At 46.1% G+C, this 27,554-nt stretch overlaps 1 protein-coding gene across 5 annotated transcripts in view; it reads right to left on the bottom strand.

Annotated features, from left to right (window-relative positions):
- The window catches only part of ETS1 (ETS proto-oncogene 1, transcription factor), a 73,374-nt gene that overhangs the window by 8,237 nt on the left and 37,583 nt on the right, over positions 1-27,554 (bottom strand). For 3 of the 5 annotated variants that reach the window (XM_004379335.2, XM_023734067.1, XM_023734069.1), the window contains 5 exons: positions 25,405-25,524; positions 23,615-23,815; positions 20,645-20,722; positions 18,997-19,245; positions 14,320-14,580 (listed from right to left, as the gene is read on the bottom strand). In XM_004379335.2, the coding sequence (XP_004379392.1) occupies positions 14,320-14,580; positions 18,997-19,245; positions 20,645-20,722; positions 23,615-23,815; positions 25,405-25,524 (909 nt within the window). The remainder of the gene's footprint in view (positions 1-14,319; positions 14,581-18,996; positions 19,246-20,644; positions 20,723-23,614; positions 23,816-25,404; positions 25,525-27,554) is intronic. The other 2 variants (XM_023734071.1, XM_023734070.1) reach the window with 1 other exon arrangement.

The raw sequence follows: 27,554 nt of genomic DNA, 5'->3' as shown, positions 1-27,554 counted from the left end.
GAGGAAGGACCAGGACTACTCCCCCAGGCAGTGACACAGGGAGGAAGGACCAGGACTACTCCCCCAGGCAGCAACACAGGGTCAGGGCAGGAGAGCTGGCTCCGGGGGCGGGGGGGCTGGTCTCCTGGCTGCACTAGTGGGCAGTGGGACCCAGGAGTCTGTTTCCATAGGGGTGTCACCCTCGCTTCAGGTCTGGGAGGGAAAACTGGGGCCACCTGGAGACCCACGGTTGAATGCATGCTTGGCTACACAGATCCAAAGCAACATCCAAACCTAGCCCCATCAAAAGCTCTTACTCCCCAGACTTGCGGAAACAGTGAAGGAGTCCAACATCCCCAGGTACAAAGTCTCCCAAAGATGCTTGTGCATTGCTCCGTGCAGGTCTGCCCAGGCCCCAGGGCCCCAACCCTTGACCTTGTTCCAGCTAACCCTAAAACTGTTAAGGCTCTGCCTCCACTCGCCTGCACCCCGCACCCACCCGACTGGACTGTGGTCCCAGTGACCTTTGTCCTTGGGAGCAGAAAAGGGTGCTAAGAATAGTGTCAGTCATGGAAAGGGAATCTCACATGCTAAATGTGGCTCACAATGGTGTCCCTGTCTGGGGCCCCCAGGCACTCAACAGCGTCCTTCACCATGCCGCTCCGGAGTGTCACACATCAGGAATCCAGTGGCATCACCGGGAAACTATGCTTCTCAAGTAGAGCTCGGAGCCACAGCAACAGAGGGGTCCCTGTTAGAAGGAAGGCCTTTCCACACACAGCCCCGCGCTGAGCCCCACACCGCAGTCTGCGCGCTCTGTGCTCTCCCCCACGCCGCAAGGCGGGACTGCTCCCACGGCTTTCTTCTCCTCTGCTTCTGCACAACTCTGACAGCCCTGAATTGAAGGACATGGTGCAGCCTCAGAGGAAACAGCAAGTGAGTACCTGGGGGGATCGGAGGCCAGCAGAGCAAATCTCGTGAAGGACCTGCCCCTCCAGGGGACCCTCAAGGCACCTCAAATGTAACGCTGCCATCTCCATTTTTTACAAAGGCCAAGTGTCAAGTAAATCTCTACTCATTCTGGTCACATCATAACTCCCTTCTTCTGGCCCAAGAACAGTAAGCCCACCCTGTGTCTTGATGAGGGTTGGTTGTTAAAAGTCCCTGTTTTTTTGGTCCCCTACCCTAAGCTGGAGTCCTGGGGTGGTGCAAATGATGAATGAGCTCAGCTGCTAACCAAAGAGTTGGAGGTTCGAATCTACCCAGACATGCCTTGGAAGAAAGGCTTGGCAATCTACTCCTGAACAATCAGCCACTGAAAACCTTATGAAGCACAGTTCTACTGTGACCCACACGGGGTTATCATGAGTCGGAGCTGACTCCAAGAAAACTGGTTTGTTTTTTGTTCTACCCTGAGGCTAAGAAATGAGCAACTTAAATAAATATATAGCAATGCACTAGGCCAACGTTTTAGTTAAGATGCTCTTGATTAGAATCCCTTTCTGTTTACCTACTGTCATGATCATTTGTCTCCTTCCCAGGTCTGGATTTTGCGTGTCACTGGCAATGGCCTCCTGACTGTTGGCCAACAAGGGCTGGGGTTGGACCTGAGCCTTTCTTTTCCTTCTGCTTCTTCCTCATTTCCATTTCAGCCACAAGTTCTCCCTTGCCACCTGTGCCCTAAGAGGCTGACATGTAAGAGTTGATTTCCATATAGATGGAAGCCACCCCAGGGTATGATGCTCCTGGGCAACCTCATCTCTGCTCCCATGGTGGTCTGCTCACAGCAAGACTGAGCCTGATGGTTTGTTCTCAAGTTGATATGTCTGTCTCTCATCATTAGAATATATATTCCACTGTTTGTTCACTGCTTTATCCCAGCGCCTAGAACATGGCCTCATACCAACTCTCTGTTATTCTGTGACTCTAGCTGTCAGCTCCTGGAGAACAAGCATTGCATCTTACTGATCCTGATGGTCTCAGTGCCAGGTACAAAAGCAGGCCTTTGGCAGGTGTTCAATAAATGTTTGCCGGATTGCTTTAATGAAACAATTCACCTGTGAAGAACAGTGTAAGGATTTAAAAAGCTACCCCAAACTGCTTCTCGCTATTAAACTATATTTGGGGCCAAACAACATGGGTGACTCCAAGGCTACGTGTCATCAACATGCTCCCCAAAATAAAAACGACCACACCTTGATGTCCTCTGGGGGTTCATCTGCTCCTCTGAGAAGCTCATCTCTTCAGCTCTGCTCTAAAAGTCAAGTCAAATACCTCACTGTGGGCAGGGCACCACGTTTTATTTTAACCTATGAAACTCTCATGGTTGGTCAGTCTTGCAGCAGGCCCGACGCGGCTCTGATCGCACACATCTGGCAGGTGGCCCTAAAACAAGAGGAATGGGCCGGCTGGCTCCTCCCTTCCAACCAGGTGTCTCTACCCACAGCCAAACGACGCTGACAAAAACAGAACATTCAAATCCAGAAAGGGCCCATCTGTTCACAAGTGCATCTCTGTTTCATATACTGTAAGATGACCCACCTCTGAAGGTGGGTGGGAGACCCCGGGGTCTGAGCATCATCCCTGTCTACCAACCCCCTTCTAGATGATCATTCACAAAAGACAGCAAAATCTCCCTATTTCTATGAAGTCCTTATGAAATTTAGGGACAAATCTAACAGGAAACATCCTGATAGTTTTTTGTCCTTTGGACCGAACTCAATCCGCAACTACCCGGAGTCTTCTGCCTGAAGGATGAGTAATTCAAGAGACGAAACTGCTGGGGTGTTTGGTAACTGAGGCACCGGGAAGATTTTACAAACGAAAGGAACAGGAGGGACTGCCTGATACCCTGGCCTGGTTTCCCTCACTGCAGAGCGCTCTCCCATTCCTGACTTTTGCCCTTTCTTTTCCCGTGCCCTGACCCGACTCATCTCTAACGTGGTCCATGTATGATGCAATCTACAACTAGCCACCAGCGCCTTGGTTTAATGAATTGTTATAGAGTCGGTGTGTTCTAGAAACGTGTTCCTGTATCAATGGCTCAAGGGCAGCGATTATAAGTCGTTAGTATGTTCCAATAATTCAACTTGTAACAACAAAGAACATTCTAACAGGTGCTTAAAAATACATTTGATGAACATAATGATGGACAATAACTTCGTGAGCCTGTATTTTTTTTTTTTTTTATGGCTGAGATAGCCAGTATCTAAGATTGGAAACCAGTTTGAAAACAGCTCTCAAGTCAATTAAAACCAGCCTCGGACTGTGCAGTGAATGTCCCAGACATGTCAGACCAAAAGAAAGCAGGAAGCATTTAAATGAAAAAGAAAACAGCAGGTCAGGCAGTGGAGGGCTGAGAGATGACACCATCCCATAAAATTAAAATCTGCGTGCTCCCGGGAAAGTCCAAAAAGGGGAGTTAGATTCCAGGGCTCTGATCTCACCTCTTCCCTGATTCACTGTGCCATCTTATGCAACTCACTGAACGAACCTCTCTGGGCTTTGGTTCTCCCATTCCTCAAACGGAAACAGTAGGTGCTGATCCTCCCAACTTTACTGAGATGCAAATTAAGTCCCCACAATACAAAGGAAATATAGACTTAAAGGGGAAACTACAGTGCAGAACAATTTAGGAGCAAAATAAAATTCAACAGTGGAATTGAACAGAAGAGTGAAATAGCAGGAGATCTATTTTTAAAAACAGAACTCTCATAGGATGACGAGAAAGAAAAAAGCTGGAATAAAAAGATAGTAAAAGTACTCAATAAAATTATCCTTCCAAAGGTTAAACTGGTCTTCTGTGTGGCAACTTTGAAAAAGTGGAATGTTGAATATTAAAAAAAAAAAAAAAAAAGGTTAAAGTATATAAAAGCAAAATTTAGAAAATATCGTTAGTGAGAATAACCATCCAAGAGTTTTATAGTGAGGATAACTGTGAAATCCTTGCTCTAATTAAAAAGTAGGTACGCTCAAAAAGATATAACAGATGCAAATTGCTTTGCAAGTGAAAGTATCACACACTTATGGTTTGGGGAAATCTTGGCCACAGACAGACTTAGATCCTCTTTCCCCCAAATGTGGTTTTTTCCCGAATCATTCATGCTCCTCGCCAAGCAACCTCCACCTGATTTTTCTGTAGGGCTGACCTAGAGAGAGTTCGGCAGTGTCCCCCACAAACGTTGGCAGTTTGGAAGGTGCACCAGAGAGCCTTGCCCAGACATCAGCACTTCAGACAGGCCCAATAGTAAGCCTGGTTGGTTGGCTCACGGCCACCTGGGCTGCCCCATCTGGGACAGGCGTAAGTGAGGTTCGTTTGGCAAGTTTGGCTTGGGCCTGAGAACAAGACAGTTACATAATTTCAGCGTGAGGAGGAAAAACGTTTGTGCTCCAGCTCCTCACACCTGCATGTGTTCAAGTACACATGTGTGGGGGTGGCAGCAAGAGAAAGGGGACCGTTCCTCTCTTAAAGGGACAGCATATACTCAAAAACAGTCATCTCTTCCCTCTAAGCAAACCCACAAATCATTCTTCTTAACCAGGCTAAACCGAACGCAAACTTGGACAGCGAGGCAGCCAAAGCTCAAATCAGGAAGTGGGTTTCTTTATAGCTTTTTCCTCCTGATGTTTTCTAGGTAACTGATTATTTTAAGAAGTCGCCAGAGATGGGTTAGGTTTGGATTTGGGGGTAGAGAACAAGAATTTTGTTAAAACCAAAGCAATGCTTTTTTCTAGCCAATGTAAAAGTAGAAAGAAAATGTTGTGCTGAGTACCTAGGTGATGTGAAGAAAGAAAGATGTGCTCACCTACCAGGGTCAGAGAATAAAACGTCGGACGTCTGAAGCCTGCGTCTTCTCTTAGTAGGCTTCTCAATGTAATTTCTATAACGTATTGTATCCTGGGGTGACGTTTCCCCGCATATCAAGGGTGAGAGAACTTTTTAAGCATATGAGAATTCTTGGGGAAGAGAAGCAGGTCTTAAGTGATCACTGGAGCACTGAATTTTTCCAGCATTTATCTGGCAAACCATTTCCAGTGTTAGGTATGTTGGGTGAATAACACAACAGAATACTAACACAGCGTCGACGTAGCAGGACAACTAGCCCTGGGCGGCCTCCATGAGAAACTGCACCCACCTCGGCTATGAATGTCAAACACTCCACAGAGCTGTGCCCTACGAGCATCTCTCCGGCACCCCGAGTCCCATCCTAGTTTCAGGGTTTAAACTTTCACATTCAATTACCTCAGGAGCACTTTCACTCTCTTCGCCTCTCAGGGAGACCTGAGTCAGACGTAAGACCACGCGACTGGGGTCAGCAGGGTCACCAATATGCACAGAAGCCTGTCATGGGCCCATGGTCTTGAGTCCTGCTACACAACGGGTCAGATGGAGAAGCCGGGTTGGCCAATCGGACAGCCACACTTCTCAGTCGAGTCTGATGTGGCCATCAAACTACCTGTGGCATTCAGGTCTCCTGCTGCTGGGGGCGTAACTGACTTGACCCCATGTCCACACCAAGGCCAGGTTTCCTGGGCATGGTGGGGACACACAGGCCAGGCTTGTGGGAGGCAGAAGTTCTCCACTGGGCAACCTGGGCCCGAGGACTCCCCATCAGCCTGACCAGAGCTGACTGGAACCGAGATGCAGCTGGAGGCCCTTCATCCAAAGTCACCCTCCTTCCAGCTCTCCTTTTAAGGTGTCAGACCTGCATCACAGACCAGGGCTCTCCCACCCTCTTCTGCTACCTCTTCTGCTCCTTCCCCGTGTCCTGTTCAGATGTTCCCTCAATAAATGTCTTGCTTGTAGGCCTAACCCTGCCTTGGCATCTGCTTCTCTGTGGACCCAGACTACCACACTACTCATACCAGACATTCTCCTACTAACTGTCTGACACTGAGAAACTCTGACAGGCATCTTCTCTGTTGTTTGCTGTATGCCTTTGGGGTAGACTCCTCTCCCCTTCTGAACCTCAGTTCTCTTGTTTGTAAAATGGGGATAGCAGCACCTTCCTTGCGTGGTTGTTGGTGATGGTTGAAAGAAAATAATGTATATGAAAGAGTCTAACACACAGTGGGAGTTTAATACATGGGAGCTGAGATGAACAGCTGAAGTGAGCTACTCAGGTATTAAATATGTGCTGTGCCCCATGACACTGCCAGCACCTACTAGAATTCCGTAAGTAAAATACATTGTCCCCGGACCTCAAGAAACTTAGAATTATATTGGAAAGACAAAAAAAGCTGGAGAATAAGATGAAATAGAGTAGCAACAGTTAGAATTTATAGAGTACTTAGTATGTACCTAGCACGGTTCTGGATGGTTTCCATAAACTGACTAATTCCCACAACCACCCTACAAGAGAGGAGTGATTATTATTATCATTTTTCAGATGACAAAACTGAAGCCCAGAGATGTTAAATAGCCTGCCTAAGGTCACACAGCTGGTGAGCAGCAGAGCCAGGGCAAACTCAGGCTGGCTGGCTCCCCGGTTTGTGCTCTCGACGTCCACAAGTGTAGCCCCTGAAACACAAGCAAAGCTACACAGCACGGAAGGGCGGCCTTCTTGTGTGCTGAACCTGGACTTCATGCCTGAAGGGCACACCAAGCGCAGGCCAGGTGCTGATGAACCCGCCCACCTACAGGGTCACATGAAATTCATCTTAGGGAGGGCACGGACGAGCGCGGCTTCTCCCGAGTCCGCTCTCTACAAGGAGGAGCCGCTCTCATTCTCCGGAACCAGGGAAGGCCATCCAGGGAAAAGAGAGAGATGCCAGAGGGCGCAAGTAGGAGTATCTGGGACATTCTGGCAGGGCCTTTCCCCACAAAGGCTGTGGGGACTTTCCAAGGTCACTGTTTAAAGGCAACGAGGACTTGTGTGGATGCCTGAGCAGCACCCTGGCCAAATTCTGCTCAGTGGAAACGTTTTACTTCAAAGGCAAAAAAGGTGGAGCTTCAAACTGGAGACAGAGTGGAATTTCACAGCGGCCGCCACCCAAGTCCATCATTCGCAGTGAGATTTAGTTGAACGATGACTCAAAATCATAGTCCGCCTTTAAAACAGGCATGGGGGCTGTGCCCAGAAAACATGGGTCACCTTGTGACCCTTTCTTGTTCTCCAAAATCCAGGCACCTGCTAGGCTTCAAATAGTCGTAAACAGCATCAAGGGTAGAGAAATATTTAAAGTCTAAATGAACTTCATCTGCCCCAAAGACAGCCTGCAAATTATTACCATATCTGGGTCAAAACACTGGGATGGTTCAGCCAGCTGCTGCTTTCAAAGGAAACCAGTGGAAACAGGGAGCCTCTGCTTGCCACGTTTTTTAAAGAAAAAATGTTTTAAGGAAACTAACAGAGAAGCTATATCTTCCTACTATGTGGCCACTTTCTATGGGTGGCAGAAGATTAAGAAAACGTGCCACAAAGCTAACGCATCAGAAGACAAAGATGGTAAGAATGATGTGCAGGCTACACAAACAGGCTTCTGCTGCCAGGCAGTTTCCAGCCTTTCAGGGAATTTTCCACCCCAGTGCTCCACAGTACTTCCCATCAATTTCCCATCAATAAGTGAGCAACATGTTAACCCATCACTCCACGGAGATCACCAAGTCCATCCCAGGGGCTCTCTGGGGTCCACCACCCAACACAGCAGAGTCCTTCCCAGCTCCTGAGATGCAACTGGGAGGAAGCCTCCATTATGGCTGGGGGACCTGCCTGGCCTCCTGCACCGCAAATCATGGGGCCTCTAAGCAGGAAAAAGAAGACACGCTCATATGCTGCCTTTCTCCTTTCCAAGGTCCTCTCTTCCTCTCCATCCAGGAAACCTAAGGATGCTCGCTGTTGAGACTCTGAGGTCTGCCTGAAAGCCCGCCCTGGCTGTGCCAGCCAAGAACCTCATTTAGCCACGTCAATTCTCTGGGCCTCCCAGGGAAAGGCGGCGAATGTGAAGAGTGGGCACCAGGGTTCTAGGAGACGAATGCTCTTGTCATAAGTTGATTCTTCTTCCATGATTTAAGTTATGCAAACTGTCTTCTATCAATGGTATTTAGATGGAGGCTGAGAAGTTTTTCTCTCTTTCAAGACCCAATAATTTTCTGCTTTGAATTTTCTGTTGAAACCATGTGTTTTCATTAGTGAAAGCATGCTGAATCATTGAGTATTGCTGAATTTTTGGTAGGCAGTATATATATGTATTTTTTTTGCCCCCACCAACAATCCTACTCTCCGAGTCCCGAGGGACAGACAGTATCCCACTAATTCTACCCCTGATGTCCCCTAGAGTTCAGAGGGGCATACCGTGTCCCAAAGAAGATTTTTCAAAATTTCTGTTTCCTACCGAAAATGGACACCTTGAACAACACCCTGTAGAAACAGTAATTTGCAGCACACGCCCACTTTCTCAGTTTCAAACAGTCATAAAGGCCTTGCGGCAGCACACACTGTCAGTGGGAAAGCAGCTTCCCGATGAACCTGAGAGGCAGGAAGAAGTGGATAGGCAACCGTGTATCCCAACAGTCCTGAAAGGGATATTCCAGAGCTTTGCCCAGCTAATCCCTCCAAATTTAAAAGCTCTAAAGTGTCCCTAATCAGCCAGTGAAAACCCTGTGGATCACAACAGTCTGATCTGCAACCAATCATGGGGATGGCGCCGAACTGGGCAGTGTTTCATTCTGTTGTACAGGGTCACCGTGAGTCTGGGTCCCACTCAACAGCAGCTAACAACAACAACAAAAGTGTTCCTAATAGCATACCTATCTGCATTTAGAATTTAAGACTCTTCTGCACAAATTCATACTGCACTACTCACTTGCTTTGGTGGTACCTTTCTTTATCACTAACTTAGGCTCAGATCAAACGTTCCCTCAGTAGTTGTCTGCACCTGACTACGTTGAGATGATTCTGCAATCCAGCTTTCCTTCAGAAAACTAAGATTTCGGGTAATGCTGCCAAATCTCAGGTTTCATTCTGAATTGGAGCACTCTGAAGCACGACCTTTTACAGTAAAGCTGTTTGTTTTCCAAAACATGTTTCAGCGGTAGCTTTGGGTTACTGAACCATGAAAACTCAACGAGGAGTCAGAACTCCAAGCTCTCTGTCTGCCTGGCCCGAGGACTTTGTTACTGTGTGATTTAAACTGGCTCTCGTACCATCTAGGAAACATGGAGAAAAGGATTTGCTCTGGGCCTGAAGCATCCTGAGAGCACCTAGAAGGACACGGGGTCACCATGAGTCAGAAATGAACGGAGGGCAGGGGACACAGGGGCACAGACAGGGGTTCTTTTTCTTGAAGACTCGTGCCTTTCTTGTGGTGTCTCATACAAAAATACTCGGAAGCTGAATTCCGGACAGTCTCTCGTTTAACTTTAAGGAAACTGAGGGACTGTATATTTACAAACGTGCAGGTAATTATAAAACATCATTTTGTGAGAATTAATGATTGGCTTTGGCCTTAACCTTTTTTCAGACTCTCTAAAAAAAGAGCCCCTAACTACTTTGTTCACAATTTACCACCAGACCGGCCCAGTAACAGCTGCAGAACTGATAGGAAGGGACTCTTTACCTGTGGCTCTGTCTGGCGATCTGGAATGAAGTTCCGTAATGGTGATTTACAGGCCAATAACTCAGGGCTGAAGCCAAAGGTCCCCCTCCCACACACCCCTAACCGACATGTAAAGTGTTAATTAGTGACAAGTGGAGACAAGGTCCCTAATCATTCCACAGGGACAACTGAGATAACCCATGAGCCTTCTCATCCCTGACGTGGAGGAAAGAAATTCCCGTCAGGTGAGACAGCTGGCACTTATGATTCATTCAGAAGCTACCTTTTCTGCAGACTGCAATTACACTGCCTTGAATAAGTCACTTCTGTTGTGCCTCAATTTCATCACCTATAAAACAGGGAAGGAGGGACAGGCAGGCAGGAGGAGTATAATTTGATATTCCAGTATATTAATCTACACCTACTACAATGGGAAAAAAACAAACCAACCAGAGATGTCTATGTTTTTCAAGGATCTAGAAAGCATTCTCCTCAGGTCTACAAAATATATAGAAAAGTCTGAGCCACCCCTGTCAGACCGTTTTGTGATTAGAAGGCTTCATAACGTATCTCTGAACAAGAGAAATAGAGCTTTCTGATTGTATCAGTTTGATAACCGTAAGCAGTTCACAGTAAGGTAAGAAGGTACATTTTGGCGGAAGTTAGCATTGCATTTGATATATTCTTCACTCAGCTCACAGGCAGGGTTTCAAGCTATGTTATCTGCCCCCGCATCTTGACCTAATTTAACAAGTTGCCATGGGAGCTCAGAGAAGGTTGATGCAATTTTCTTATCTTTGAGGGAGGAATGTAACTGTGTAAGAGAATGTGAAAATTCAGTTTCTAACTGATTTCCACACTTACAGTGCGGTAACTGAGACATCGTACAAAGAAATAAAATGGATCCCTTTGAAGGTGATGGGGACAAAGACCTAGGCCCCTAATGCAATGTCCGAAAGATGGACTCTCCCAGCTCAGAGAACCCATGCACACACCCTCTTGTTCCCGCCGAGTCACAGTGATGAAAAGAACAAGTGGTCTTGCTGTGTGGCCACACATGCCCCAGGGTAAATTTTAAGGAAACAGACAGAGAAGGAGAGCAGACCTTGAGACAGAAAATAGGTGCGACTTTTACGAGCAATAAGGAAGTATTGTTAACACTTGGACAAAGATTTCCACTTTCCAAAGTACTTTTCCAAACTTTGACTTGTCTTAACATATCTGCATAAAGCAGACCCACTCACAGGCTCTGCAGTCACTGCCTGCCCCGCAGGTGGTGGAGATGCTGAGCGGGTAGGTTCCATCCCTTCCCCATGCCCTAGGACTGTATCTGAAAGGACAGGGGGCCATACTAGGCTGCAAGAGTCAGGGAACCCCCACATCAGATCAGGTGGCACTGCTGCCAGGAGATGGCCACCAGGCACTGCGCAGAGAACAAGTTACCAACGTTTGGGCTCATCCTCACATGCCTAACAAACTCGACCATCATTTGGCCTAGCAACAAGAAGGGAATCCAGCTCAAGTCCAAGGCCTTCTACGAAATCCAGAACTCAACAAGACAGTGAATCCTCACGGGCTACTAACACTTATCTGTACTCAACACGCGTGCAGAAACATCTGCTGAATTAACTGATTTGTCACAATTGGGCTTTTTCTCCTACGTCTCACACAAGGTCTAGCACTCATTTAATTAATATTTTAGCTCCATTACATTCTCACAGATCTTCTTCCACCAAGATAAGGATGAACACTTCTACTTCACTGACAGTAGAAAAAGTACAAGGTAAGTTTACCTAAAATCATAGCATGGTTCAAGTGGGGAGGGAGCACAGAGGACTTCTGTTTTGGGGTCTATTATCAGCACCATCTGAGATGGTGTGAAAAGTTAGATCCTTAATTACGAAGAAGAAATATGGTGAGATGCTTTAAACGTGTTGTTTAATTCAAATGACTATGCCAGTCTCAGAGATCTGTAATTGACAGTTACCTTTTCTTCAACTCACTGAATGTTTTATTCCCTTTTCCCATGTCTGGAGTGAAAAAAGTCCCTGCGTGGTACCAAGAGTTTGCGCTAGGTGACTGAACAAAAGGTCTGCGGTTCAAATCCACGCAGGGGTGCCACAGAAGGAAAGCTGGAGATCTGCTTCTGTAAGATTACAGCCATTGAAAACTCGACGGGATACAGTTCTACTCTCACACACATGGGGTCACTGTGAATTGGAATTGGCTCAATGGCCACAGGTTTTTGGAAAGGAAGGAATAAAAGAAAAAGAAAAATTAAAAAAAAAAAAAAGAAAGAAAAAAGAATACCTATTAAATAACCTATCCAAAAAAAGGAGTGACATCACACATAACTCACAGCTCCAGATGTCCTGGGTGTGTGCTGAAAGCAGCATTTGACTGCACAGAAGCCCCGCAGGCAGCATTTTAGTGCTGGTTATCTCAATGACAGTCCATGTCCCTAATTTGTATGGCACACCCCTTAGTTCTTACAATTTCCAACCCAGCCCTTCCCTCCTCTCCTTAGTAAGAGCTCCAAGAAACTGGTGCGCTCTGGGAAAGATTCCCCACATCTCAGATAACCCTTGCCATGCTACTGTGACCATCTTAGCCAAAACCCTTCCATTCATTCTTGCAGACTATTAGCTCTGCAGGCTTCATGACTTCTTCTGTTTAGAAAACCCGCTAACTAACACAGTTAACACTTCCAGAGGCGTTTACATCTGCGGTGAAGATCAGGTTTTAGCTGTTTCCAGAAAGATCTTTCTCAGTGTGGCCATGGATTCTTACCAGAATCTCACCCATGAAAGCTGACCCTAAATCATAAACCTCATGGATTTCTTTGAACAAAACCCGAACTTTAGAACTTAAAGTCAGTTCATGTAACCTCATTATCCACTAAACTGCCCTAACTAGTTATATTTTCAGTATCCCATGCCTAGTTGCTAAGAGAGATTCATGAAAGCTGTCACTGGAGAATTATCATTGTGAACATTGATGGTGGTGATGGCGGCGATTGTGTTAGGGAGAAGAAAGGAAGATAACAGAGAAACTAAGTGGAAGATTTGTTATTGGAAGTGAGGGTGGAAGAGCTATAGAAGGGTTGACCTTCACACTTGAGCAACCAACAGAGCACTGTCTGCCCTGCACCACAAGAACAGAAGGAGCACCATCATCCAGAGACACCTTGCTGCCTCCCAGGTCCACAGTCATTTTACAGCTACCTTGGCCTTTCCTTTCTCTTCCTAATTAAGCAGCACTTCTCTCTCCTTCATCATATATCCAACTAAGGTGTAGTTCTTAAAACATCTGGAGAGCCAGCACTCGGTATATCCTGAGAGACTTAATATGCTTTCCTTCATTCCAGATGTCTTTAATGGAAATGGGTAAATTTTCTAGTAATCTGCTGGCCACAGATGGGAAAGGACTTTCTTGAAAAGGAGCAAGTACCCACATACTAGAGATGCTCAAGCAAAGATGGTGGGCATATTGTTGATAGGACAGAGTAGGTGATCTTAAGGTCTCTTCCTGGCCTAGGACTCTATGGTTCTATGAAATGAGGATCTCCATTCATACACAGACCTTCTCGCTATCCCAAAACATAAACCTAACTCTTGAGTACTTACTTCATGCAATCAATTGCATGTGGAATGCAACAGAAAAGACACTTTCCCTATCTTTGAAGGGAGAATAATTTGTCTAAGCATTTGAGTTGTTCTCAAAGGTCAGCTGGTTCTCCTAGTGAAAAACGAGGCTGCTGGAAATGCGAGAATAGGGGTCTAACACACGCTTAAGATCGGACAGCTCAGGAGAAACACAAATTTTGCTATTAGTCTTCAGTCAGGCCAGTTCGTAATCCACACAGAGTCCCCACATAGCAACCTGTCCAGGGTGGAGGAAATATGAGAACAGAGTCCAAGATCACATCTGAGTCATCAAAGCTAAAAATAGGCTCCACTCACAACACATTTTCTAATTTTCAGAAGACATTACAATTTTTCAGAAAGAATCTGATAATTAACACATTAGTGTTTCATGGATATTTCTGATATACTCTTCATATGTCTCCAGATTTAGGCAACATATATACTACAACCCATTTGGTGAATGAACTGTTTTGCTCTACTTCCAGATTTTCAATCAAAACCCAAGCTCTCAACCTACATCTTCCTTTCTCTAGGTGTCTTTCTTCATGCACCAGTACCATAACTTCTGCTCCTTCAATCTGAGATCTTTACTCTAAACAGATATTAAAGCTCAGTAAAACAAAAAGGTTTCCTATGTAGGGCAGGATGGACCTAGACAGGGTTTTGGGTGACTAAGGATATTTTTCTGACACTTGGTATAGCCTAGTGAGTACTATACTACAAAAAGATGTAGAGTCTAGGACATCCTTACGCCTCTGACAGAGGTTGTTTTATGTTCAGAAAGACTGCCCAAGAGTAGGCCAGGAAAAGTCCCTTGATGCTAGGTCACTGGGTGGAGTTTCCAGGGACACCAATTCACGATAGTTCCCTTCCCCAGATATGGGAAAAAAGTAAAAAATGTAAGTTTTTTCTACCACTCTTGGAAATGACCCCTGGGAGCAGAATGATACTATTTGCTTCTAAAAATCAATGGCTATTTACAAGCAGAATGGCCAAAGAAACTGCAGATTTCTTTGAGCCTCCTTCTCCCCACTCCCCACAGAAAGCGCGAGTGTGATGCTCAGTCCCTGGGTGTATGCACACAGGGCCCTCCACTGCTCCGTCCACTGAACATGCATCCCCACCAAGGCTGCCTGGGTAGCTGTAGGGCGCCTACCTGTGTAGCCAGCCAGAGCAGCAGCAGGAATGACAGGCTTGTCCTTGTTGAGGTCAGCACGGTCACGCACATAGTCCTTGAAGGTGCCCTTGGGCTTGTGGTTGGGCAGGGCAGCCGGATAGTCCTCTGAGTCGAAGCTGTCATAGGAGGGGACACGCTGCAGGCTGTTGAAAGATGACTGGCTGCTCCAGGACTGGGTGAGGCGGTCACAACTATCGTAGCTCTCTATGCTCTCAAAAGAGTCCTGGCCTCCGAGCTTACCTGGAGGTAAAGGAGGAGGGAGGAAGAGGACAGGGGAGGAGGGATCGGGAAAAACAACAACTGTAAAAACCCTCTGATCTGAGGACAGCTGGCTAATCAGATCCACAGGAGGGATGGAAGAAGGGAGGCGGGGTGGTGGGAATAGAGGCTTCAGGGCTGTGGGTTTGCTCCAGGGAAGTGGCTGCCCTGCGCCCACTCCCACTCTGTGCCCTGTTTTATATGTCTGAGTCCAGAGATTCGGAGTTGAACGCTGCGCATATCTGTCAGAGACAGACACCAATATTTGGGACCTCAAGAATTCTGAAGTCAGACATTGAAAAGCTGAGAAGCACGCGTTGTTATGGGATTTCTGGCTAAGGTTTCAGAACCAGTGAGTACTGGGAGGAATCAGATCAGTGTCAGGCTGACTTCCCTCTTCCAACTCAAGCCAATGAGATGATTTCAAAAGGCCCAATTTGGCAAAATGTCTCGGTCATAAGAAAAAAATTCCATTAGACTAAGAGCGGATTGACTCTCCTTGACCTTGGAACTAAGGAGTTATTTTTTTAGCATTTTTCCCAAATACTATTTTAAAATGAGACACATGCCCTGCCTCTATGCCTTCTCAAGTAGAGAAAGAAGTTATGAGATATGTTTTCCAGGAGATGAAGAAATACTATCCCTCTTCTAAAACAGAAATCCTTATTCTTTATCCTGTCCAACTACAATGCTGTACTTGAAAATCTACTTCTTTGGGGAATGATGGGCGATACAAAACAAGAGTCAAGTAAACGGTTAATGTCCAAGGCAATGTCAGAAAGCCTTTACTCTGTGAGTTGCTTCAAGGCATTCTTAGCTGACCACAGGATCACGCAAGTTCATTAACTTCCCAAACCAGGTCATAAACAGCTACTATGATTACACAATAACTCCTGGAGAAATTTCCATTGGCAAAACTGCCCATTAAAAAGGAGGCTCACACAAAATTCTGGAAGGAAATAAATGCAGCTAAGAGCTGAAAAGGTTCACGGGAATGTTTTCCATGTTCTACTTTCAGACGCCTTTCAGGCACCCTAAGATGAATCATGAGACTATATGGCCACCTCAATTCATTACAAGTCAGGAGACCAAATGAAGTGACCGAGTTGACGTAGAAATAAATACCTGTAAGTCAACTCTCAATTGTTCATGGGTGGCGGCTGATCTACTATCGATTTCAGATCCCAGAATAAGATTGGCCTATCGAACCTCGTACTGGTATGCTTCCAGTGTATTCTCCCCTACATAACGATGGGGATTTGGTCAAAACAATGAAAGAGAAGCATGAACAGGTGCCCAGGCCAAAACTAAATGTGCAGTAATTAGGAGGTTGCCCCTAAATAAGAAGATAATCCCAAATAAAATGAATTCCAGTAGGTACTTTTGTTTTTAATAATCCACTATTTTAGATTTTCTGGACCTCTTGTCCCCTCCATCCATAACAGAAAGGTGGTTGTTTAAAAGCTTTATCTCATGCCTTCCTCCAATTATCCATTGGAAGGAAGGTAATCTCCAGAAGCAAATGGAAGCGCTTCACAAAGTTTTCCACCTTGCCTATGCAGTCCACTCTCACGATAAAAATGAAGCAACTGTCCTCTCCAGAAATTCACATTCAATGACTCGGGGAAACAGCCCACGAGAAGAATGTCATCGCCTCTTTTTAACAGAACAGGAAATTTTGTGGCATCTCATAAAAAGGTGTTTGCTCATGCCAGCTATTGATCTCAACAGTCATTCAATTTCTCTACAAAGCAAACACGCCAAAAGCCTAACAGAGAGGATTTATACTTTCATGAAGAACACCCCACGGGTCACTGATATTCAGGCAGTTGTTATGCTTGAGTCTCTCTGAAAGATTTCTATCTCTATTAGCCATTTTTATATTTGGAGGCATGGAGACCGAAATTTCCACAAGCAAGACTGGTGAGTTTCCAAGGAGTCCCAATAAGCAAGAACACTAAACTAGGCCATAACTCTTCTCTGGCAACCCCTCAAACATAAGCCAAATGCAACTCTGTTGAGAGCTGTGGTTTAGAGCAGTACGCTGCTTTCATTTGAGCTCTATTTCACAATCCTGGAGCTGGGAACCTTCATTTATGGGTATTTTCTCAAAAAAAAATGGGTTGAATCCAACTGGATTAAACACTTGGTTATGCTACTGTGTTCATGCAGGGCAGTGTGTATCCTCAAAGATGTCCAATGAGCAACTTTTCTGAGAAATGCCTCAGCAAGATCTTTCCAAAACCATCTGGCTCTAGCAAGCAGACCTCCAGCTCCCCAAAGCAATAGATGGGCGAGCCCTACACTCACTCACTGAGCAGACTGGCACAAAGACAGCTCTAAGAGTTCAAACAAGTGGGATACAGAGGCATGTTGTGTACAATAATGGACTATATGAACACTATGGTTATCATTAGTAATCGCCAGCTAACAGTAATGCTTTCAGACTAGACAGATCATCATACCAGCGCAGATTCAATCGGCCCTTGGAATGTGTCCCGTTCAAAGCACTCCCAGCATGTGAAAAGCAGCCCGGCACACAATGGTTCTTCCCGTGTGGCCTGACACTGGAGTGAGAAGTACCAGAGAGAACTACCTCAAGGTAGCTCTTTGTAAGGGTTACTGTTTGGTCTGTAGTCATTAGCTGGAGGTTGACAATGACAGTGGGAACAGAAAGCAAGAACGAAGAGAAAGAGGGAGGAGAAGGGACAATGATACAACTGCAAAGCCAGGCATGATTTCAGAACAACATGAGAGTGGATTTACCCAAAGTTACAACACGGCTGAGTCCAAGCCCACAGCGCTTAGCTGCCAGTAAAAGGTTGGCGGTTCAAATCCACCCAGCGGGCTCCTCGGGAGAAAGACCTGGCAGTCTGCTCCCGTTACGATTACAGCCTAGAAAACCCTATGGGGCAATTCTCCTCTGTCATATGGACTCGCTATGAGTCAAAAATGGCCCCGACGCACCCAACACCAACATACGTACATATAAGAAAGAAAGTCTTTTCAATGCTCTGACCTTCCTGAGAAAGAAGACGCGCACGTACATCCACATGGGTACATGTATTTAAATAGACATACACCCAAATATTAAAAAAAGAGAGAAAGAGGAAGGTGAAGCTGGTCCCACCCATCCCCTTCTGTCTGAAACCCAAACACCCTGGGGCCCTGAGAGAGAAGATAACAAGTTCTGATTTTGCTGGGGACTTTCCCTACGCAGGTGCCTGCTGGGAGGAAGCCTGGGCCTGAACACTTGAAAAAGGTGACAATGTGTACGGCCCACAAACCCTGGGGGAGGGGGATGATTCTTCAAAGTAAAAATGCCTTTGGGGTCCTCTCTGAAAGCCTCAGAAGAGACAGGACGGGCAGCCTTTGAGCAGAAGTCACTAAGAGGTGATGCAGGCCTGCCCGGTATTCCCTAAGTAAGGGCTTCTGAGCACCACCTTGCAAGGTTTTCTTCTGTTCCTGTTTGTTACTCAGTCCCGTTTATCCACCTGAAAAGTCACTTTTTTCAACTTTTCAGAAGCCAGCAGTTACTTCCTGAGGGCACAAATCTCTCCATCTGATGAACTGTACTTCTCTCAGAAACAAAACATCTGCACACTTCCCTAGGCGTACCGCGTGCCTCGCTGTTTATGGCCTGATCCTAAAAAGAGGGTGTATTTTACCTTTTTTGCTTTACGTCAGCCAGCTCTATTTTGCCACATTTCCTTCCCCGTCAGTGAATATTTTACCATTACAGTTATGTCAATAAGAGTTTCTTCTTTTGGAAGCTCTGGTCACCTATTTCCCTGGTCCTCTAGCTAAATACACACTTGACCACACTGCAGATGACTGGTTCCAAATAAACCACTGGTTAACCATCTTGTATCTTCCCAAATCAGAGAAGTCACAGAAGGCCAAGGCTCCCAGGCTGAGGGGCAGAGGCTCTGCCAGGCCCCAGACGGGGGCGTGCAGTGTGACTGGAGAAGCTCTGGCAGGCCCACCAGAAGACACGCCAAGTTTAGTGATATTCCCGAAGGTCACCCGCACCGTTTTTACTTAGCTGTGTCCTCCTCCAGCAAGACCCTCTCAAAGAAAATAACACATACCTCAAGAAACCACTACATCCAGCTACAGTTACTATCTGGGTAAAATATTTTACCTAAAAAAAGAAACCTGATTGTTTATCCTGCTAAAATTCAATTCCACCATGAATCCATTGTTTTTTGTCATTATGATGGGCTTGCCTACAAGTCCATGATGGAAAGTTCTTAATATGCACACATTCTAAGATGAGCAGGCTGAAAAGGAGCAGTGTCCAGGGCCAGTAAGTGAGAGCACCTGGGATCCAGAAAACTCACAAAGTTAGGTAATCCCTGGAAACTCAAGAGCTTTTAGAGATGCAATCTGACCTACCACGACTGGTCCTCCCCATGCACATGTTGTCTGGGGTGACGACTTCCTGTTTGATGGCAAAGTAGTCGGTCTGCAAGGTGTCTGTCTGGAGAGGGTCCCGGAGAATGACTGATGGGTAGTCATTTTCATACTTGAGGGAGAGGAGCTCCTCAGAACTGATAGGATGAAGCGTCTGGTAGGACTCTGTGATGAAGCTAGGCTCGGAGAACTCCGATGGAGGAACGCACTGGGCATGCTCGATACCATAGCCTGGAAACAGAGAGGGTTTGCAGCTGGAGAGAGGGGAGCTTTTTCCCTAAAGCCAGCACTTCTTCACCCCCACAGTGTAGAATAAGCTGGCTACCTTAGAGAATAAGAGGAAAACATTTAAGTCTGAAGGGCCTGGGTTGCTAACATCACTCTTTTACTCAATAGCTGTGGTCCTTGACGAGTTAATTCTCTTTTCTGCCTTAATTTTCTCAACTATAAAATAGGGCTGATTGCAACCTTCCTCCTGGTGCTGTGGTGAAGATCCAGTGAGAGTATACGCAGCATTCTGGCATATAATAAGCTCCTGATGCATACTAGTTGATATTATTGTTGTTGGATTAAAAATCACAATCAAGCAGAGTAAAAATGAATGTTTTTAAGATTCCCTTTCTAAGCCATCAGATGGGAGCTGTTCTACACTAATTCTCTTCCTGTGGGCACCTCTCCAACATGCTTTTGTTGTTGTTATTGCTGTTAGCTGCTGCTGAGTGGGCCCCCAACTCTTGGCGACCCCGTGCACAACAGAACTGGAAGGTGATCACTGGCGAAAGTACATCGCCAGGCCTTTCTTCCGCCCATATGCCTTAGGTATCTCCCACTAGAAAGGAGGAGGCCTATTTTCTGTAACAGAATTTGAAGCCTCCTGGTTCACTCTTGAGGGTAAGTTTCAGAGAAATTACTGAGAAATTACTGAGAAAGCCCTATGCGGCAGTTCTACTCTGTCACATGGGGTCGCTACGAAGCAAAATTGTCAACGGCAACAGGTACTGTCCTCCCACAAGTAAAAAAGGAAAGAACAAGGGCCAAGATCAAATCCCCAACCCAACCCTCTGGCGGCCGCCATGGTACGCAGGATCAGGTAAGATTTAGGGGTTTAAAAGTAAGTTTAGGGTCGAGTGGTATTCTGTCTGCAGCAGACGTACCACGCGACTTATATGTGAAAGGTATCTGAGAACTTTGTTGCTGCTGGGTGCTGTCGACTGGGTTCTGACTCATGGTGAGCCCATGGGACAGAGTAGATCGGCCCCACAGGGTTTTCTTGGCTGTAATCTGTACAGAGGCAGACCACCAGGTCTTTCTCCTGCGGAGCAGCTGCGTGGGTCTGAACCACCAACCTTCCGGTTAGCAGCTGAGCATTTACCCATTGTGCCACCAGAGCTCCTTATCTGACAGCTAGCGTGTAGGAACGTGCAGGTTAATAAAACATGTAAATGGTTGAAACCTTGTGCCTTTGTAGGAAGTAACAAAATAAATAACAAAGAGAATTCTATACTTCAACAATTATTATTTTCTGTGGAATGACCATGAGGGAGCCTGAGACCAGCAGGCACAGGGCCCCCTTTGTAGGTTCCCATTCTCCTGAGCGAGATGGGGAAGGAGGAGTGGAGGATGAACTTACTAATAAAGTAATCCGAGGTATAACGGGACTCTGGATAGGTGGGGTTCACTCCATTAACCTGATATGGCTTCACATCCTCTGCAACAGACAGGGCAGGGAACAAAAGAAAAGGTCAACACACAAGTAACAAGGATCTTGGATGCAAGAACACAATGATCTCAACCCCTCCTCTAAGAAAGCCACACGCTCTTGAACTGAGCTCGGTGCCTGAGTCTGCTCTGACTGGGGCCTTGTCTAAGGATGAGATCACAGAAAGGATGGCTAAGCGAACAGTTTCAGTAGCTACAAAATCAGATTTAGTATCTTGGAAAGAAGATCAGTGAGTAATCTCTAAGAGTTAACAAGGCATTTGGTCCCTCCTAGATGAGTCTGTGTATGCTGTGCTGTGTGTGTGTGGACCACATCAAGAGCAAAGGCTAGAAGACATCTCGGGCGTTACCAAGATCAGTCCCCAGCCTTCAAAGTTATCAATTCCAAAACCTTTCCAGAAATACATTATAGTCTTTAGACAGGTAGATTTCCTATTCTCTTTTTCTTCTAACAGTCACAGATTCGCTGTGCTTCTGTGTTTATTTTCCAACAGAAGTTGGAGAGAAGGAATAAAGATAACACTCCTGTGCCCAGAAGAATCTTGTTTTGTTTTTGTTTTTTTTTCGTTTTTTTTTTTTTTTTAAATTGCACTTAGATTTCAAGTTCAGGCCCAAACAAGAAGCAGGACACTGGGCAGGTGACTCTATCTGATGAAATATAACTGGACCCCCACACAGGGAGAGAAAAGCAATGTAACCAAACTACTGCCCAGATACCAGCTTCCCTGAGAATGGGAGAGGAATGTCTGTGAAGGGTAACTAAGGACAGACAGGCTCTCCACTGGGCTATTGGGACCTGTGGCATTCTCTAATTAGTCTGGAATCAAATGGTATGGCCTCTGATTCTCGTACGGAGTAGTCTGCATTGTATTTCACGCCAAGAATCAGACACAAAAAGAGAGTGCTGGTTTGGGTTTTTTCCCTTAGGTATTTGAGAGTTCATTGGGAGCAGAAACTGCAGAGAAAACAAGTTTATGCCTGCAGAGAAAAACAGTTTCCAGCTGAGATAAAATGATTAAACTTTGCTCTAGCACCTTATCAGATTGCAACATCCCCTGTATCTGTGGCCTTCCACCCCAACCCGAGCAGCCATGTTCCTTTGGGGCTGAGTTGTTCTAGTTTAATTTCCGAACAAAAGCCAGAGCCTCAGTACAAACACCTTGCTCAGCCCTTCAGAGCTTTGGAGAGGCATGATTCTTACTGCCTTCTCTCAAGAGGAGACTGGGTGGGGTGATAGGGCTTTTGTTCTCCAACATACAGAGTCCACTTCTCCTAAATGATTCCTTTGCAGTCAGGTAGGGCAAACTGGACTTAGGGGTCCAGAGGCTCCCCGTGAGTGTATACGATTTTCTAAAGAACACAGGACAGGAGGTTAAGTAAAAAAGAAGCCTCAAGCTTAAGGAAACAAGTGATCTTGAGGAAATCACCTAACCTGACCCTCGTTTTGCAGCAGAGGTCAATAATAGGACTCGCCCTTCCTATCTTATGGGGTTGTTTCGAGAATCAAAAGAGAAGGTATGTGCAAGCACTTAGGAAATAAGGGCATGCTATGTGGGTATTATTGGTAACTATGGTCAGAGACAGGCTTCAGCACTCGGGGACACCAGGCACCTCCATTTCGATGAAGATGGGGAAACAGTATATTAGAAGATGTATTTGGATTACGCAGTCTGGTGGAATCTGCTGTTGTGTTGTAAGTCAACGGTTAAATCAGACAGCTTTTGAGCCTCCCATGTCTCTACCCACTATAACCAGGTTGCTGGTGTCAACACATGTGAGTGGGCGTAGGTGCAGTTCCATGGAGAACATGCTGGAGCTTCGGGGAGCCCGTGCAGCTGCCCGCCCGCTGGTCCTCTGCAGCCACAGTCACAGATTCGCTGTGCTTCTGTGTTTATTTTCCAACAGAAGCTGGAGAGAAGGAATAAAGATAACACTCCTGTGCCCAGAAGAATCTAATTTGGGTCTCTCCTGAGCGCTGCAGCGTGGACAATACTCTTAAACAAAGAAAGGTATTATATGGAACGAAAGTGCTAATCCTGAGCTCCGCTGCCTTCCCCAGCGTCTGTGCCAAGGGCTGGAGCTGGTGACCACAGGGAAGGGGTGAGACTGGGTTAGAGAGGGCAGCGGGCTTCTAGGCTTACAGTCAGCTGGAGGGCACTGCTGACTGCTGGTAACTGAAATTTATTTTAAGAAGAAATTCAGAAAAATAAGCGCAAAAACACCCAAGTTTGCCGCCTGCTGCCGTTTCTGTCTTTAGCCAGGGCTGTGGTACATGAGTCACTTGGTCCAAAAAGGTTGGAAGAGGCTGGTAGGGCAGACCATGTCATTGCAAAGTTGCAACATGGTGTCCTGACATAACCCCACCATTGTTGCTCCAGATGTAAAAAGGGCACTGCACTCCTGCACTCCGAGCCAGTAAATGGGTGAAGATGCCTGTCTTATTAATAAACTCTAAGAGGCTACGCCTTCTTGCCAGTGTGACCAGGTATGACCGCTGCCACAGATCAAGGGAGCATGTATTAGGACTGTCAGAAAAACAAGCTATCTTAGGGTTGGCTGTGGGCACTGTTGCTTCCAACAGTGCCTGGGTCTGAAATAAGGACTAAGACCATAACTTTGCATACCAAGCAGGTTCAGGAGTCCCATCTTGCTAAGGGTTTAAAATCAGGGTGTGACCCTGAACCCCCAGTGCAAAGAAGAAAAAGAAACTAACATTTCTTGAGCAGGTGCTACATCCAGGCACTATACTAGGCACCTCTCTGTACAGTGGGAGAGGACCCCGCTCCCCTAATGACGTCACTGTACCACCACTGGGTACGTTCGCCAACCTGCTCTCACAGCCACCCCCACCCCCCACCTCACCTTGTCTGGACACATTTACCTTTCTGCAGGATCTCTAGATGCTCCCATAAGATGTCTCCAACAAAGTCTGGGGCCAGCTCAAGAAAGCAGTCTTTTCCTAGGGCACAGAGAGCTGCTCCGTTCATACAGAACTTCTGAAAGTCCACGCCCTTCAGGCTGAACTCATTCACAGCCCACATCACCCAGTCCCGAACGTGGGTTTCTGTCCACTGCCGGGGGTCTGAGGGGAGAGATCAAATGAAGAGTCAGCAGGTCAGCTCTGAACTCTTACCTGAGCCTCAGAGCAGCACTACTGAGGCTGTGAGATGCTGAGGACGCTCTCCTGTTCCCAGAGTTAGGAAATACCCATGTGTACGTAAATGCCGTTGGGCACCTTCCATAACCTTCCTCCCCACCTCCCACATTGCACCTTCTCCATTTTGCCACCTGAGATAACCACAGCTAACCAAAGAGTCACACACGTATTCTCGACCCTCCACTCGGATTCCCATGAACCTCCTCTCTCACTGCCTTCTTCCCATTAGACTTGCACAGATTTACAGAGCCCTGGACAAGGGAACAAATGGCTTCTCTAACAGCAGCAATAACAAAAGAAAGTGTGTTCTGGAGGTTTCACCCTGCCCTGCCCTGCTCTTAACTATTATACTTAAGACCATTATCTTTAATTACTTTTATCTTAGCCAATTATGTTTAGTAATAACCATAGCAATTAGTAATCTTAAGTCACTCAAATGGTACTTAGTAATAATAACATTGTTAGGTGCCTGTCTTACACCAGACTCCCTGCAAAGTATAGACAAACCACAAGATCTGCTTTGCACAGTGTTGTAGAACAATGTATAGTTTCCACGCACGGCCCCCGGTTTAACGGGGCTACACCAACCCACAACACATAACGAATGTGTTATATCACAGTGCCCCCAGAGTTATCCCCTTCAATTTGGCAGGCTGCTTTATGAGATGTTAACGAATCCAGCGGTCGGAATTCACTTTACTCTTCCTGGTGATCCTCAGAGGGTATTTGGCGTCGCTGTCGGCTGCGGTTTGTGGTCAAGCAGTACACATGGGAAAATATGGACAGACACATTCACGGACTCTATCTAAGGCTCTGGTCTGACCAGGCTGGAGGTCTCTCATCTAGCAGTAGAACAGGCCTGATCTAAAGGCAATACTATTCTTACTCAATACAGAACTGCTCTTTTTGTTCTCAGATGGTTCATAAAGTAGTCCTTGGTGGAAGCTTAAGTGTTCTCTAGTCAGTTCTCCTTTCTGACATGTCCAGGCCCTTACATTCCTGAATAAACTCTTTCAGATAAGAACACCCAAGTACAAACACATTGTATATAAAACAGAAACATCAATACATTCCAAGAAATGCAGGTCATGGAACCAATTCCAAGTAAGTTTAATGGTGGCCCAGAGTGATGTTAACATAGAGTTTCCTAAACTTATTTCTCAAACTTGGCATCACTTGAGGAGCTTGAAAAGATACATACTGATGCCACCAGAGACTGTGATTTAATTGGTCTAGGGTAAGGCCCGGATGTGGAATTTTTTGAAGACAACGAAGTGATTCTAATGTGTAGACAAGTTGGGAACCACTGCCCATGACCAAGATGGCGCTGACAAACTAGGAGATGGAGGAACGTTAGCTGCGCATCTATGATTGTTCTAACAGACGTCTGCAATAATCTGAGCTGCTGATGGAGGTGTGGTCTCTAACGATGGCTACCTAACACTGTGGGGGAGAAAACAGCCCCTCCCCTAGCGTTTGGCCCCAGTTTCTCTTGTCCAAGTACAAAAGCGTACCTTTTGGAATTCCTAGGCGTTGCTGCTCTTTAGTGAAACCGCTAAAAGTAGCTTTCAATGCTTGAGACATCATTTCTTTGCTGCTTGGAGTTAACAGTGGGACATCTGCGCATTCCATATCTACAAGAAAAATAGCATACGAATAACAAAGAGTAAATAGGTGATTAACCACATAGAAAACACAACAGGGCACGGAAGGGCTGAAGCAGGCAAGCTGAAGAAACAACCACGCTAATTACCTTACCAGAGCAGGTAAAATTGGGAGGGGGGGGGATTTCCATACTGCGCTAGGGCCCTGAAAAAACCGATTCTTGCCTGCAGTGCCCCACATCCCTGCCAAACGAAACACATCCATTCTTTCTGTACAGCTCAGCTAGTTTACCCATAGTCTCTGCTTCTCTTTCGCACTCGCTGAGAGCATCAGTGCTACCGGTATTTCAATTACCTATGCAAAGCGAATACCAATATTCATTCATTCAACAAAGAATTATCTAGCACTTGCTATATACGAGAATTAGAGAGACGGTGTGAACAAAATAGAAATTTTCCCTACATCGTGGAGCTGGATGTCTCAATCCTGCAGGAGATTCAGTCATCAACAGCTATCCACACAGCTAAATTTTACACAACGTCAACAAGGGTTTCAAAGGAGAAGTATAAGATGCAATGTGAACATATAACAGGAGTTCCAGCAAGTCTAGAGGAGTTAGAAGAGGCCTCCCTTAGGAGGAAGGAAAGAGTACTCCAAGCCAGCAGTTCTCAAAGTGGGGTCCCCGGAACAGCTGCATTAGGCGTTTCCTGGAAATTGTTAGAAATGCAAATCCTCAGGCCCCTCCCAGGCCTCCTGAATCAGAAATCCTGGGGGTGGGACCCAGCAATCTGTGCTTTAACACAGAATCCAGAGGATCCTGATGCCCATTAAAGTTAAAGGTCACCTTGAGCACAGTTTTCCACATGATCTTTTGGCAACGATAAACTTTACCACAGTGATCTCCAGAAGCTACCTTCCTTGCCCATGCTCACTATTCTAGACAAAAGGAAGGGCATAAATGAAGGTCATAAGTGACAAGTTTTAGTACCAAAAGGTCAGTGTGGCTGGAGCAGCGTATCAAGGACGACAACTGCTTGAGGTGAGCTTGAAGAAATAAGCAGGGAGCACATGAAGGAACGTATAATTCTATCCTAAGTGAAATAAAAAGCTGTTGAGCATTTGGCAGAGGAACGACATATCCACACTGTGTTTTAAGAAGTCACCTTAGCTGTTGTATAAAGAATGGCTCAGGAGGGAAGTATGGATGGATGTGGGAAGTCTTGTTAAGAAGTTATCAGTCCTGGTGAGAGATGCTGCTGGCCTGGACTAAGAGGTGGCAGTGGAGATAACAGAAGTGGATATATTTGAGGTGTGTACAAGAGGTAAAATCCATTAAGACCTGACTGGTTGGATGGGTGAAGAGGAGTGGGGCATGAAAATCTGAAGATGGGCAAACATTCCATCATTTGCTACACCCATGTGTGCCCTTGTCTCTGTTCTGCCCAGTGCCTCCTGTATGTGTATACCGTGTTCAAATGGTGGCGTATAAACATGACTGTAACTAAACATCTGAATCCACCTCGGGCACAATTTCCCTCAAGAGGCTAACTGGCAAAGAAATAACCCGAGAATTCCTGGCGGCCTTTCTGTGATCTCTTGGCACCGATACATTGTACCACAGTGATTTCCAGGAGCTACCTTCCTCCAGCTAACTCTTTGGTGCATCATAGGAAACTGAGTTACAAAATGGCTGAGTTCCAGGACGGGCTACTGCAGAAGGGCTTCAGCCAGCCATCTCTGTAAACTCTGGCCAGTTAAAAAAATTGCCAGGACACGCCTAAAGCGTTATTGGCTGAACAAAGTGGGAACATAAAAGAGAAAAGATGACAACAGATAACCTCTGAAAAAAGGAACAGACAGATGGCCTCTGAGCGTGACAATGTAGGGAAGTTAGATTGCAAGACAGAAGGGCAGGCATCACTATTCCTCCTGCCTGCCTTCAGCAGAGCTGTCAGGAAGCTGCTCAGTCCAGGTTCTGCCCTGGCAGACCAGCAGAACTGCTGGAGCGGCCCTCCAGGCCCTGCCACCAGGGGGAAGCTGAAGTTCTCGGGAGTGGTGA

The sequence above is a fragment of the Trichechus manatus genome, unplaced genomic scaffold, assembly GCF_000243295.1.
Source record: "Trichechus manatus latirostris isolate Lorelei unplaced genomic scaffold, TriManLat1.0 scaffold00064, whole genome shotgun sequence".
Classification (NCBI taxonomy): domain Eukaryota; kingdom Metazoa; phylum Chordata; class Mammalia; order Sirenia; family Trichechidae; genus Trichechus; species Trichechus manatus.
This window is presented reverse-complemented; position numbering and strand designations above follow the sequence as displayed.